General features: G+C 44.0%; 1 protein-coding gene across 3 annotated transcripts in view; it reads left to right on the top strand.

Moving 5' to 3' along the window:
• The first annotated feature begins 596 nt into the window (after nt 1-596).
• nkain4 (sodium/potassium transporting ATPase interacting 4) overlaps nt 597-14083 on the top strand; it is a 46784-nt gene continuing 33297 nt past the window's right edge. For all 3 annotated transcript variants that reach the window (XM_069724991.1, XM_069724974.1, XM_069724983.1), the window contains exon 1: nt 597-784. In XM_069724991.1, coding sequence (XP_069581092.1) covers nt 731-784 — 54 coding nt within the window. In that variant the 5' untranslated portion in view covers nt 597-730. The remainder of the gene's footprint in view (nt 785-14083) is intronic.

Below are 14083 nucleotides of genomic sequence, written 5' to 3'. Positions count from 1 at the left end.
TAACCCGATGTCCCTCCTCATGCTTCGCATCCGAGCATACCAGAGTCATCAAACCAAAAAAAAAAAGAAAAAAAGAAGCTAATATTAATTTCTAACAAAACACCAGCATGAATCTTAAACAATTCCCGACAAACATCTGCCTCAAATTGATCCCTAATCGGCACACACACCCTTTTTTTTGGTTTTTGTTTTAAATTGGCTGAATAAAAATGTATTCCATGTATTGCCATGGTGACAATAAATGCATTGCTTCTGTGAAAACATTTCTTTTTGAATGAAGGAGCGCATGATTTCGCGACTGCCACAGCTTCCAGCGACCAGTTGACGCCCTCAGTCAAGCCCCGGTTGACTGCCCCCACCGACACCCCCCCCCCCCACCACCTCCTCCTCCTCCTCCTCCTCCTCCTCCTCCTTTTTACACACCGGCTCGCGACCATCCTCCCAGCCAGTCACCTTAACTGCAACCGGCCGGCTGGAGCGCAGGCAAACAAACAAGATCCAGACCAGCCAGAAAGCGAACGCTGTTTGTTCTTCTTCTTCTTCTTCTTTTTTTTTTTTTTCTCTCTCTCTTCCCCCCCCCCCCACCCCCGGCCCCGCAAAGAGACGCCGGAGCAGAAGGGGAGAATGGGACACCGGCTCTTGGATCAGGACTGAGTCTGGTCGGCACACCGTAGAGCTCCTCGTTTCCCCAAAGTCCTTCCCGAAGAGTCACCGCGTTTTCACACACACAATGGGCTGCTGCAGCGGACGATGCACGCTCATCTTTATTTGCACTTTACAGTTGGTGAGTTGACCCGCACTTCTGCACTTTGTTTGTTTTACAAGTTTCTGAGTATGAGAGTAAACCGCTTTAATTGCTTTTACAACTGAAGGTCTGTTTTAACTGGGTAGCACTCTCTTCTGTCGGAGGCTGAGTATCACATGTTGAAAACTGATAAGAGGACGTGATGAAGAAATATCAGTCCATCCTCACTATATGTTCAAGGCACATGCTTCAAACAACGTTTCTCTCTTACTCTCCCCTCCTCCCTCCCTTTCTGCCCCCCATGTGTTGATTATATGCTGAATTCTTCTTTGATTTAAAATCCTAATCGTGGATTAACAGATTTAGTTTTTAAGTAGCAGCGTTGTTTGAAATTCACTGTTGTGACGGAAAACATATGGTGCTGTTGGTCTAAAGAAGTCAACTCTTCGCAGCACCAGCAGCCTGCAGTAGCGACACCGACAGACAGCACTGGAGTTGTGCGATGCCCGATGAAAGTGCATCAGTAAATCTGTGGATTTACTCCTCTGAATATTGTAACAAAGTCCTATCCTGTGTTCAAATGAAATCACCATCATATCAGCGATCTGCATTTTCAGATTAACATCCAGGGTTGCTGCTGCCTCTTGATGTGAGACATCTAAGACACCCACTTATACATGAATTCGTTCTCTGATCTTAAAATATGAAGAATGTGTTCGTCAAGAAGTGACAGTCGTATCTTGGGGAGTGTCGATCCACAAAAGAAAAAGAAAAAAAAGAAGCGGACCCGGAGATTTACAGCTAGTTTGGAGCATTTCTGTTTCTGATCAGTGAAGTGTGGGTTGTGACATTTTACTGATGGTAACTGTGCCGTCTCAGATGATGCTTCCCATCGACTCACAGGCCAGCTTCTCTTTGCCACCACCCCTGAGCAGAGTTTACTTGACAGGCTGTGACAATGTTATTTATGAAGGCATTAAAACCGAGCTTGCTCACACCGTAAGCCTCTGAGTAAATGCCACTTTTAACAACGAAGGGAGCAATAAAATCGTCTGCAGACAAAGAGACAAATGGGAAAGTTGTGATATACTGTATCACACATGGGGGAATTCAAAAAGTAAATGGAGCAGTTGAAAAAGGACAGTTTTTAATGGGAAGTAACAGCTGGTATCGGCTATAATTGTATTGAAAAAGTAACCCTAGTTTCATACCACCAAGTACCTACAGATATCTGGGTACTGCTTTGTCTCATGTTTATACAGCTACACATTTAAGAGGATGCTAATCTAGATTTGAAATGACCCTCTGCCTGAGTTGAAATGCTTTTTCAGAGGAAAAAAGATGAAAGCAGCATTTGTTTCAGTTCTTTCTTGCTGTCGTTTGAATGGCTTTCGACAGCCACGGAGTATCCTCCTGTCCTTTCCCCACTTCATCTTCTAAAAGAGCAGGTGTCTGTTTGTCTTTCACACCTGTTTATCTTTCAGCTTTCAGATAGATGTGTTGTTCACACAGTTAAGTATGGGGAATCTGGATGTTGGATAGATGGTCTGTTCTCGTCTGTATGGATTAGGTGACACTGGTTTCAGTATTGCTCCCTCTCTTGTCACGCACGCGCACACACACACACACACACACACACACACACACACACACACACACACACACACACACACACACACACACACACACACACACACACACACACGCGCACACACACACGCACACATAAATACAAGGGGCTGTGAACCTACCTTCAGCTGCACACCTGTTTTTCCTTCACAGACGTTGGACCTTTTTGCCTCGTTAGAGGAAGGAGGGCGACCATTTGTTATGAGGTTTATAAAGCTGTCAGCTTGCTGCCTAAAAAGTCCCAGAAGACTCCTGGAAACGGCTTCATTTTCCCCTGGCACTATTTCTGGATGACCTGACACTTCCTGTCTGGGGGAAACACACACGCAAACACGCACACCTGCACACAGATGAGTTTAACCTGCAAAGAGGGGGCGCATTAAACCCCGCATGACCTTTCAAAAGGTCATCGGGTTGTGTGTGTGTGTGTGTGTGTGTGTGTACATACGAGTGCCTGTCCACATGAATATACATGTGGGCCTGTGTGTAGAGCAGCACAAGGGACCCCCACTCTTTCCTGGCTGAAACCTATGCATTGACAATGAGCCAGGTTATTCCCAGTCCATTACAAGGTAAAACTACCATTAACAAAACAACATACTCTGCTTCTCAGATGTAAAAATAGCCCTTGTGAACCACTGTGTGTGCTAATTAGCGAAGCAGAGTGCTTTGATCAAACCTCTTTTGGCATCTCGGCCATCCCCTAATTGAATTGTGGTGCGCTTTCCTCATCAACAGGCCGAGCGGTGGGACTCATCTCTCTGGGACAGAAGGCAACAGATAATGAGCCCGTATTGATCGAAACGCCTCTGTTCCCTCTTCCCTTTGCAGGCTAACTACTCCAGACAGTAGGGCTGGATGCTTGTCAGAACCCCCGATCAGCCCCAGAGAATAGCAAGCGTTGGCAGGAAGCCCTTGTCTGTGTAATGATTTGTTTGTACTCTGAGAAACAGGCGAGATCATTTTTTTGTCTCAAATGTTTGGTTGTTTGAGGTGTTGACCTAAAGTTGACCTGGCAGGGAAGCGTTTCCATTGGTCAGAGGCGGGACCCGGTCTAGACGCATTGTGAATTGTCAGCAACTGGCCGTGACGAGGACGCTGTCCTTAATGGAGCTGATGGTTATTGTGGACGCTCGCTGATAGATGAAGGAGGCCTCTTCAGTGGTCATGGTGGTTTTTCAGGAAAGGGCAGACAGGCACAAGCACACTGAACAAGGGTAATGAGCTCACAATATTGACCCTGGAAATGCCTGGCCATAACCGTGCCGGCAGCACTGACGGATGCAACCCCACAGGCGCACAGGCACTATCCCCCCCCCCACCCCCCACTTTGAAAATCAGACACACCCAGTCACAGCTGCACATTCTGAACCGAGTTGTAGGTTATTAGGTCCAGTGATGGGTAAAGATCACAGCCTGTGCGGAAGCGGAGGAAGTGCCGTTTTCTTGGCCTCTGACAAGATGCGAGAAACGAAGGAAGGAGCTGGATGTTTTTTTTTTGGTGTTTTTTTTTTTTTTTTGATCACAGGCGCCGAGAAGAAAAATGTGTCCACGTTGTCAAAGTGACACCGTGATTTGTGCTTATATGCAGAACAAAGTGCTTTCAATGCAGTGAGTCGCAGTACAGAGGCAAGGGAGATCTGCAAGTTTTGCCTGATCTTCCCCCTTAAAACACAACATTCAGACTGCTCACAAGCTCCGTGTGAGTGTGTATGTGTGTGTAATGTATTGCATCACACTGCCCACTTTTCCTTTACTCTTTTGATGCCATAGCTGGAGAATATACTAACTTTGTAGTGGAGGTTTCAGAGAAGAACGACCGGGTTCAACAAAAGTGCTTCCAAGAAAGTTTTAGCGGAAAAGCAGCGCGCCTCATCCTGAGGAGAACTCCCTCTACAAGCGCGACGTTATCCCTTGGCAGGCATCACGTCATCTCCCACATATTACAAAGGATTTAGGTTGTTGTTTTTTTTTTCCTCACTTCAGCTCATTTGCTTTATAGCGGCACTAACATTCACATTTCCTTTTTTTTAATATGCATGAGCTTAGGGACGCTGGATGTCTATCAACATACTGTTTCCCTCTCCTCACCAATCGACGTGTGCATGTGTGGTTACAGACATGCGCAAACGCCCAAGGTCTTCGCCCTTAGCTTTGATATTAATGCATCACCCCGCTGTAATTAAGAATGGTTACTGCATCTGGAAACACTGCACTACATTGTGTGAGTGTTACCGCTACCGCATAGTCCTCTTGTGCCCTGCCAGTTTCCAGTAGAGACGATGTATCAAAACCTGGTTACAACAGAAACGTAAAAGCTGTTCTTGGCAAAAGCTTGAATATTTAAATTTTACCAGCTACAGATGCTTCTGGCATCTGTTCGGGGTAACTTGTTTGGCGGTTGCCTTGTTGAGTATATGTGTGTAACTTCTTTAGAGTGCCCGTGTGAGCCTGGAGTCGAGTGTGATCAATGATAATGAACTGTATTTCCTTGGCACTGCCAGGTTGATGGAGGAGATGGGCCAGCAGGAATAGAGTGGATGGTCGCAGCTTCTCTCTCTCTCTCTCTCTTTCTCCGTAACGTTCTTTTTGTCTTTGCCTCTTTGGGCCTGCTATTAAGTTTTCATAAAGCTTCCCTGGACTGTGATTCATATCACTGGGGGCACAAAAGCATTTTTTTTTTTTTATTTAATTTTTTTTTACTATTTGCTTTTGCTTGCACAGATGGTGGCAGGCTGAGGTAGCATCTCTATCTGAATTATCCATGCAGAAAGAAAATGTTGTCTGTATTAGACACAGCTTGCTATACAGAGAAGGACTCCCATAAACTGGGTGTATTCACTGAATACCGGGAGCAGTGTTTGTGTTGGCTGCTCCGGTAATTTAGATTAAATAGAGCTATGCCAGTATGGGCTTAGGCCTTTGAAACGTTATCACTGTTAAGGTACAACGGATACACATTGATGGCTATGCTTGCCAGATGTTGACTGGGGCCGTGTATTGTAATTAGAGCCCGACCCCTATTTTTTTTATTTTTTTATTTTTTTTAATAATTTAGTAGTGCAAAAACTGCTTTGACATGGGGTACCAGCACTCTAGTCCCGCTCTGCCCCCTTGTTGTTCACGGCTGCAGTCTTCGCCGTGATTATAGTTTGGAAACCCTGTTCGCATGAAGGATTTCTCAGACACTCTGAAGGACGGACCAATCAGCGGGGGAGTGCGATGACGTTAAGGTAGTCGCAAACAATGGTAGAGTTCTGCCACACAACATATTGTATACGGTGTTCAGTGCTGATTGGTTAAAGGCTGTTCCAATACCTTCTATCTTCCCGGAGAGCTTCGCCCATTAGGGACTGGGGTGCTGCTGGAGACTTCTATTCACTCAGTGAATTTGGGTCTGGTAATTCCAGGCTACTAACATGCTGCATCTTCACTAACAATGCTTTGTTAGCTAAATCTACATTTACTGCAGTTGGGAGGACAAAAAACACAACCGATAGTCTCAGTAAATATTTAATGGAAAACAAAGCAGTAAAATCAGTTGAAGTGATATTAGCTCACTAAATTCCTATCATGACTCCAAGGCACTGCCTCAGCAGCTTGCACAGACACTTTAGTAATCCAGCTGAAGCCTGGTGGCTGATATGGTTCAACAGCTTAAAATATCAAGGGGCCTGATAATTGGTAGAAACTTTGTTTCTTGTCATAAAAACCTAGTTCAATTAATTCATTACAAATTGCTGTTAAGACAAAAGGAGAAAAGCCAGTTAAACCTTGCTAAAAAGGACTCTGCTTTAGGATAAAATATAAAATCAGCTTCTAGTCGTTTTAAGGGAGACTTGACATGCTTGCTTCATTTGTATTCTTTTTCGAGATGTTGTATTGAAAATGTAGGGGTGAAGGTTGAAACAGTGTGTGATTGTGGGCCTCAGAAGCTCCAATATTTCACCTGATTTAAAAAAAAAATGAAGGTCTTAACCTTATCTTAAATTGTCTTTGAGTCCTTATTCATTTCTTCTTTTTTTTTTTGAAGGTCATGCTGGTCAGCAGAATTAGTTATAGTATGTGTGTGTAAGTGCTGTGCTTGTTCTGTCAAATAGACCCCCGGTGTTCAGTGGTGATTGTGGTCTTGACCCGGGCTGTGTTGATTGCTATGCCTGAGCAGCCTTCATCCACAGAAGAGCACACCCTGACAGGTCATGCTTGGCCTGAGCTTCCCGGGCCCCATCACAAAAAGTTGATTAAACAACAGTTAACATTGAGTCAGAGGGCAAGGTGACTCCGTAATACATTCAAACTCACATCTCCCGACTTTTTTGGCGCTCCGGTGTGTCATCATCTCACCTACGTGCTTCATGTCACGTGGGTGCAGAGGGATGGGAAACACTGTTTGAATGTGTAATGACGATTCATTGCCCAGCTTTAAAATGTGTTCTTTGTGGAAACACAATAAGGCTGTATGTTATCTCCTTTTTCCCCAATTCTGTTTTTACTCCTCCCTCACTCCTCCTCATTTTCTCCCCCTGCTGGGATCGCAGGTTGGAATATGTTTGAATTATTGATTACCATCTGATTTATCGGCGGGGCCAGAGCCACTGGAGATTTGGGGGGAGATGCAGATACAAGGTGGAGAGATGCAGAGAGAGAAGAAAAGGGGGTGGGGGAAGGGTTCGACCTTGCACTCTGGGCCAATTATGAGTATGACCCTGGAGACCTGAGATCTCTGTTTCCCTTTCCCTTTTTCCTCCTCTCGCTCTTGTTCTTTCCATATCCCGCCCGCTTTCTGGTGCAGCGTTACCACGGAAACCTGCACGTATACAATAAGATGCTGGAGAGCCTGCAGGTAATAAAAAAAAAAAAAAAACAGCTTGTCAAAAGGAGACCTCTCGGGGCTAGCTTCCCAAGAGCATGGGGCTCAGTACACATCCTGCTCTCAGCACAACTGTCACGCTAAAGATAGCTCAACGTACATGTATAGCCTTTAACCTCACCGCAAAAACGACCCACCCTAAATGCAACATAGCAATCAGTCAGATGCAGCTCAGTAGGTTGTTTGGCACCAACTTTATCTGAAATGTGCTTTTCTTCCACTTCAGTCTGAAAAAAAAAAAAAAAAAATGTTTTAACAGATTAAAGCAGTCATGATAATAATCGAGAAAAGGTGGGGAACCTTGTTTCCCTTTGTCGACCTTCGCCAAAGTTTCAGGTCACTGACTCTGCTGTGCGCATGTTGGTTTATAATAATATGTGTGTTCGTGGAAAACCCATCTCCTCTTTGTCCCTCGTGGCCCTTTTTACAACTGTTCACCATTTTAATGTCTTCAATTTAACAGACCATTAATTATGTGGTTATAGTGAAAACCTTGGGCTGGCGAATGTGAGCCTGTGCATGTACCCATCCATTCACAGGCTTGCGTTAGTGTGTCTGCGTGTGTGTGTTCCACATCAGTGACATTGCAATATTAAGCTATAATGGAGATAAAACTAGAACTATTTGCAAGCCCATTTCTCTCTTTCCGTTCCAACAGTTCCAGTGGTGTCATTTGTTACAGTGTGGCGGCAAATAAATTGCTTTGGGAGCACCACAGCTGGGATGAATATCTTGACAGATCACATTGAGCTGAATGACTGCGATGCATATTAATCTCGCTAAAACTTTCACCACAGCTTTTGACGTTCAGTCCTTGTTTTACAAGCGGTTGATGACTTCACGGATGTTTTTGCACTAATTGTGCTGCGTGATCAAATGGCTGGCCGGCAGGGATGCACACAGTCTTCACTTCCTCTGTGGTGGCTAAAAGATTAAGAGTGATGGTATTATGATGAAAAGAGCAACATTACTGACTCAATTATGGAAAGTAGAGCTGGAGGGAGCAAACTGCTGACAGCTGTTTGCCGTTCTTGACTGCATATTCTTGATGGGAATTTTCTCTGTCGCAGCTAAATTGCCTACTTGTTAATTGGGGCGAAACCTAAACAGCTCTTTGTTAAATCTGGGACATGATGAAGCAGAAGTGGGGAGAGGATTGGCTGGTTTAAGCTGCTCTCATTTCATCACTTTTCTTCCATCCTATCTATTGTTGGTGTGTTTTATCCATCGCTGTATTCTTTCCCTGCTATTTGTCTGTCGGCTCCCTTGAGAAACCAAAATATCTGTCTGTGTGTGCTCTACTCTGATTCTGTATTTGTAAATGAACATTTTTACCTCATATGTTTTGTTTGTTTGTGTGTCATCTTGTCTGCTGCCATCTCTCATTTTCCATATGACACCCACGCAACAAACAAAGTTTGGAGCCACAAGAAAAAGCAGACTAAACCTCACAGCTGACATTAATCCCCTGGGCTGAGGCTGAAATCATAACGTGCACTGCTTCTGTATTTCCCTTCAAGATGATGCAGTAAAATCTCAGTTAACCTGTCATAATCTAAACATTGCTGCCACCTTAGTGCAGATAAGCTTAAGATAAATGTTGGCTGAAGGCAAAGTGGTGAAAGAGAGATAAAGGCAGGAAGGGAGATTGAGCCAGATAAGGATTTTACAATAGATATCTGCCATGTGAGGAAGGGGGTTTGCTGTCACAGTCAACAAATTTGGGTCAAATCTCTGTGAACTGGCTTCATCGTCAAGTCAGCTTGTTGAATTTTGTGCTAAAATCCTCTAAATGCTTGCTGTCCTGTTTTATCCAGGCTCTAAATCAGAAAACAGCAGTCAGACGTTGGCAGCTATAGGACAGAGGTTAACCATTAGCATGTTATGTCACTTGTAAACAATGATTATCCATAAATAGTGTAGCCCATTAAGACATGGCTTAAAAACACACTTAACACTTGACACTTAAAACTCAGCTAATCTGCTTCTTCAGGACTGTGTGGGTGTCGTATTATCAGAGTTCAAATTGTGGTATACGTAGATGATGTTTTCATGTGGGGCTCCATTACTCACCTGAAAAAACTGACTAAGGGAAAAACATTTCTATTTAATGTTCCAGTTATTGGAATTCATCAAATGCTCCTTTACACATGTAGATATTGTCCTCTGAGCTACCCTGTTAACACGGGTAACTCGCACATCACAGCTCAACTGTGGCAATCCTATTGATGTAGTTAATAGAGCGTGGCTGCCATATGTGCTCGAATGCATCCTAATAAATGTACCTCAGCACATGTTGGTATATAATTGCAACGAGGGGATATTTTTAATGGGATCTAATATTTTATTTTATTTACAGAGGGACTAAATACTGGATAAGCTTTTCGGCAGTTGAGACTATAAGAAAACTGAAAAATAAGACTTAGACTTAGAAAGGGGGTGGGGTGTTTTTTTTATGGCTTTGAATGATGTAAGTACCTGCGTTGCTGCATTTGTAATTTTTGGGAGCTGCAGTTTGATTTTCTACTGTTGATGGTTCTAGTGTTAAGAATTTATTTGACTGTATTCTAGCTTTACTGTTATCTGAGGGAAATTACAGGTAATGTTCATCTAAAATATCCAGAGTGGACTGTAATATTTGTAAGTCAAGTGAGTAAATGGAGACAAAGCAAAGGGGAAGAGATGCGGGATGAGCAGTCTGGGTAGCAGTTGGTGAGAAAGAAAGAAAGAAAGAAAGAAAGAAAGAAAGAAAGAAAGAAAGAAAGAAAGAAAGAAAGAAAGAAAGAAAGAAAGAAAGAAAGAGAGAGAGAGAGAGAGAGAGAGAGAGAGAGAGAGAGAGAGAGAGAGAGAGAGAGAAATAAATCAAAGTGACAACTTTAACCCCAGACACGGCCAGTCAACAGATTAGAGCGATCAAGGACTCAATTGATCTGAACATGAACTGAGAAGGAAGGATGAAAGGATGTTAATAGTTTGATCCTAACTCAACTGTAACAACGAAAACATACAACACAGGACAGACCACACAAATGAGAAGTTAAGAGTAGTCTGTCAGAGTCCAGGGGGAGAGTTAGTTCAAAGCACCGGCTTTCATGGTGTTACTTTCAGTGGGGCGGATTTGTGTGTTCCCAATAGCACTGACAGATTAGCATGCCATTAGCACTAAGAGCGCTGGCGGTTTAACATATTTCATCTTAAACAGAGAGCCGTTTGATTCATATAGGCTTTAAATAGCCACTTCGCCCAAAAAACTCTGCTACAAACACCACTTCCCTCAGTGTCTGTTTGGAACGGCCACCCAAAGCAAGTGGTACTTAAAGGGACTCGCAGCTGTGTGTTTCACTCTGCAGACCATATTTCAAACGGTGAAGAAGAAAGTGCTTTATGAGAGCACCCCACCTCTTAATCCCCGTCTCAGCACTGCTAGACCGGGTACCACCAAGGGCTATCTATCTATCCAACTCTGCATGTCCCCAATGAAAGCCCTCCACATGCACACAGCCCATCACACACATACTGAGATTGGCACCATTAGTTACACAGTTACACAAGGACCAGGCAGGCACCACAGTATAATAACTTTACACAGGCGAGAGGTGAAAAATCGGATTGGAAAAAGTTTTTGAGAAGTACTTTTACTGCCTGCTGGGAGTCACAGAGTAAAGACAAGCCAGGGCAAAGCTTGGCACATTAATAATAAAAAAAAAAGAAGCCAGGCAGCCACTTATTCATGGCTTGTCTCTGTTACTGTCTTTCTCGTTAAATTTTTAGAATAGAGCATTTAAGTCGTTTCTTGGAGTAACAGCAGCTCTGTCAGTATGTTTGTAACCCAAACCACTTGATCAAAGCTGATAGTGTGTCTTCTTGGATCCATTGAAGTCACATTTTAGACATATTGACACAGACTCCAGATTTGTGGCAATAAAACAAGACTACCCGTCCTGATTAGAAATAATTAGACTAGACCAGGCAGCAACCCACCCATTGGTTTGTAAACTGCTGTTGTGAAGAGTTTTGAGTCCCATTTTGACACTATACCCACTCGCTAATACCAGCAACCTGACGGCATCCCAGGCATGTCACTAAAACCTAATATTCAACCCCCAGAAATTGATCTGAAGGAGTAAATTTAGCTAATGACACCATGTTGACTTTGTGTATTTCGCGAAAGGAGCTGTTGCTTTTTGAACAAGCGGCAACCAACATTGACGTCACCCATTGGTTTGTGAACCGCCATTTAAAAGCCTCGAGGTCATCTTGCTATTTTTGAGCCAGAAGTGACCATATTTGGACGAGCTACGGAGGAGCAAGCGGTGAATCTGACTCGAACGTCTTTGTCCCCTGAGCCCTCAGACTTGTTATGTACTTTGGGGGAGAATTTCAATATCTAAATTGGGAACCGCGATTTAAAAGATTTACTCACAGAACTGGAATTACTGTTCGGTTATTTTTGTATTCAGAGAGGAAAATCCCCTGAAATTATAATAGAGTAAAAGAGACAAGCATGAGTCAGAGACTGGCTGGCTTTTTATAACGTACCGTGCTTTGCCCTGACATGTCTTTATCCCCGGTGCGTCCCAGCAGGCTATAAAGTACCAGTTAGAGAGCAAGACGGGCACGAATTGCCCCTGTTGAGTCTTATTTTATCAGGCTCGGCCTTTTCGGCCAATGTGTTTCAATATGCAAGTAAAATCAACTCATCAGTGAAGCACTGGGATAAAAAAGCAGGAGATAGAGGAATAAGTAGGAGTTGTCTTTAATTCACCCCTCGCATCTCCTGGCACTCGTCAGTGTCGTCCTCCTGCCCGACCGTCTGAGTCAGAGTGATACGCTTGAACACAGAGGAGACTGACTCATGCAGCCTTAAGTCACACAGAATGGCACACACAGACGCTCACACACATCCTGATGACACATCTACTAACATGTTATCAGAGGACATTTCGCAGAGGACGCACACAGAAAGAGAGACACTGACGTGATTTATAGTATCTGGAGGCTAAGGTGGAGGGGAGCTGAGGAAATGAGAGGGCCACCAGTCACCTCTGTCCACTGCCTCGAGGGGGGAAGGGAGTGGGGGCGGCGGGGGTGGGGAGGAGCATTACACCTAACTCCTTATCAGAAATGTGTCCTACTTCTGCATATCGCCAACTCATGGCAACACAGTCGAGCTTTTAATCATAAACAACGTCAAGACGGCCTGCCACATGTGTAGGTCTGTCTGAAATCCCGCTTCGCTGGTTAGTCTAAGCAAACTGTTTTTCATGCATTTCAGCCACTTATCTCGAGCACACACGCACGTCTTAATTAGCTCTCAAACGATGCAGATCAAACGTTTTTATTCCCCTCTCCAATACGTTCACTCTGATCCTCTCATCACTCTTGCGTGTGGCTTACTTCCCTCTCCTCTACTTCATGGCATGTTAAAGAAGGTGGCGATGATTGAAATGTTTTTGGGGCTTTGATATTTTTGGCTATTTCCATGTAGAGGAAAGGAAGGATTATAGCGCAAGACTGCGTCCACTTTGTGTGTTCGTCATCCCTCTGTTTGTGTTTGCTCTTTCAATGCCCACCTCTAGAGACTGAGTATATGCACCCGGCTCACATCATCCGACAGAAGCAGTGTGACTGAGCTCTGTGATCCTAATCTGGCATCACATGGCTAAAGTATGGAGTAATTGATGGTTTCAGAGAGCTAGAAATAGAGATAAAAAATTGTTTTTAAAAATACCAAATGGAAGGAAGGATGGACAGTAGAAGAGGTGCTAGAGGGGCTTGTTGCATCTCGCTGTCGTACCCGTCCCCTAATTGCTCAGTATTTATGGTGGGAGGAGTGGTATGCGTGGGCAACATGCTTCTCCACATATATACACCCAAAACCAAAATACACACTAAGAGATTCCATCACCCATGGAGGGAGTCATTTATTCTCGCAGGAGGTCGGTGGAAGGCTTTTACGGGCCGTTATGCAGCCGGTTCGCTGTTCCTGGAAGAGCATCGGTATCTTTTGATCAAATTCCACTCCACTCTCCAGTAACCTGCTTCCTATGAATTGTGGGCTAATTGTGCCACATGGGGTGTGTGTGTGTGTGTGTGTGTGTGTGTGTGTGTGTGTGTGTGTGTGTGTGTGTGTGTGTGTGTGTGTGTGTGTGTGTGTGTGTGTGCGCGTGTGTGTGCGTGCATGTCCACTGGGTAGGCAGAAGCCTCTCTATCCTGATTGATTGTTGTCATCTTGGTGGATTATTGCGTTAGCAGCATACGTGATAGGTTTACTGCAGCATCTCAGAGGAGAGAACACACACCACGCACATCCCTCATGCTCATACACATCTTTTATTCAATGACTGGTGGAAATGTTTCAGGGAAAGGGTCCATAGCTGTGTGTCATGAATACATCACGGATGGACGGATGGAGGTTTATGCTTATTAACGTGACTGTTGTCCTGCATTAGGGCAACGGGCCATGCAGGAATGCGTGTTCACGGAGGACAAACTATGCGTCTCGGGAAAATGTTTTCACAATTGTGAGCGGGATTGAGTGTTTGATTAAAAATCTGAAAAGAGTGAGCGATTTTTAAGCTTCCCACGTCACAAATCCAACAGTCATGCTAAAGAATTACAGTAAATCTAAATACCTCATTGCAGTTTTATTTTGCTGATTATATGAAGAAAATATGTTACACAATTGCAAACACCTTGGCTCTATTCAGCTTTTCATTATTGCAGTGGAAAAAATTTGTACCAATTACAGCCAGATAAGACCCTGAGGATATTTGCATTTATAGCCAAACAGAGTAAAAGCTGTTAAATAGATTTAGCAAAGCCTGTGGATCTTTTTT

The sequence above is a fragment of the Brachyistius frenatus genome, unplaced genomic scaffold (assembly GCF_029030835.1).
Source record: "Brachyistius frenatus isolate BFR_SWC_R1_liver_20210118 unplaced genomic scaffold, ASM2903083v1 Contig_6, whole genome shotgun sequence".
Taxonomy (NCBI): Eukaryota; Metazoa; Chordata; class Actinopteri; family Embiotocidae; genus Brachyistius; species Brachyistius frenatus.
Note: the sequence above shows the minus strand (reverse complement) of the source record. Positions and strands in the feature narration are given on the sequence as shown.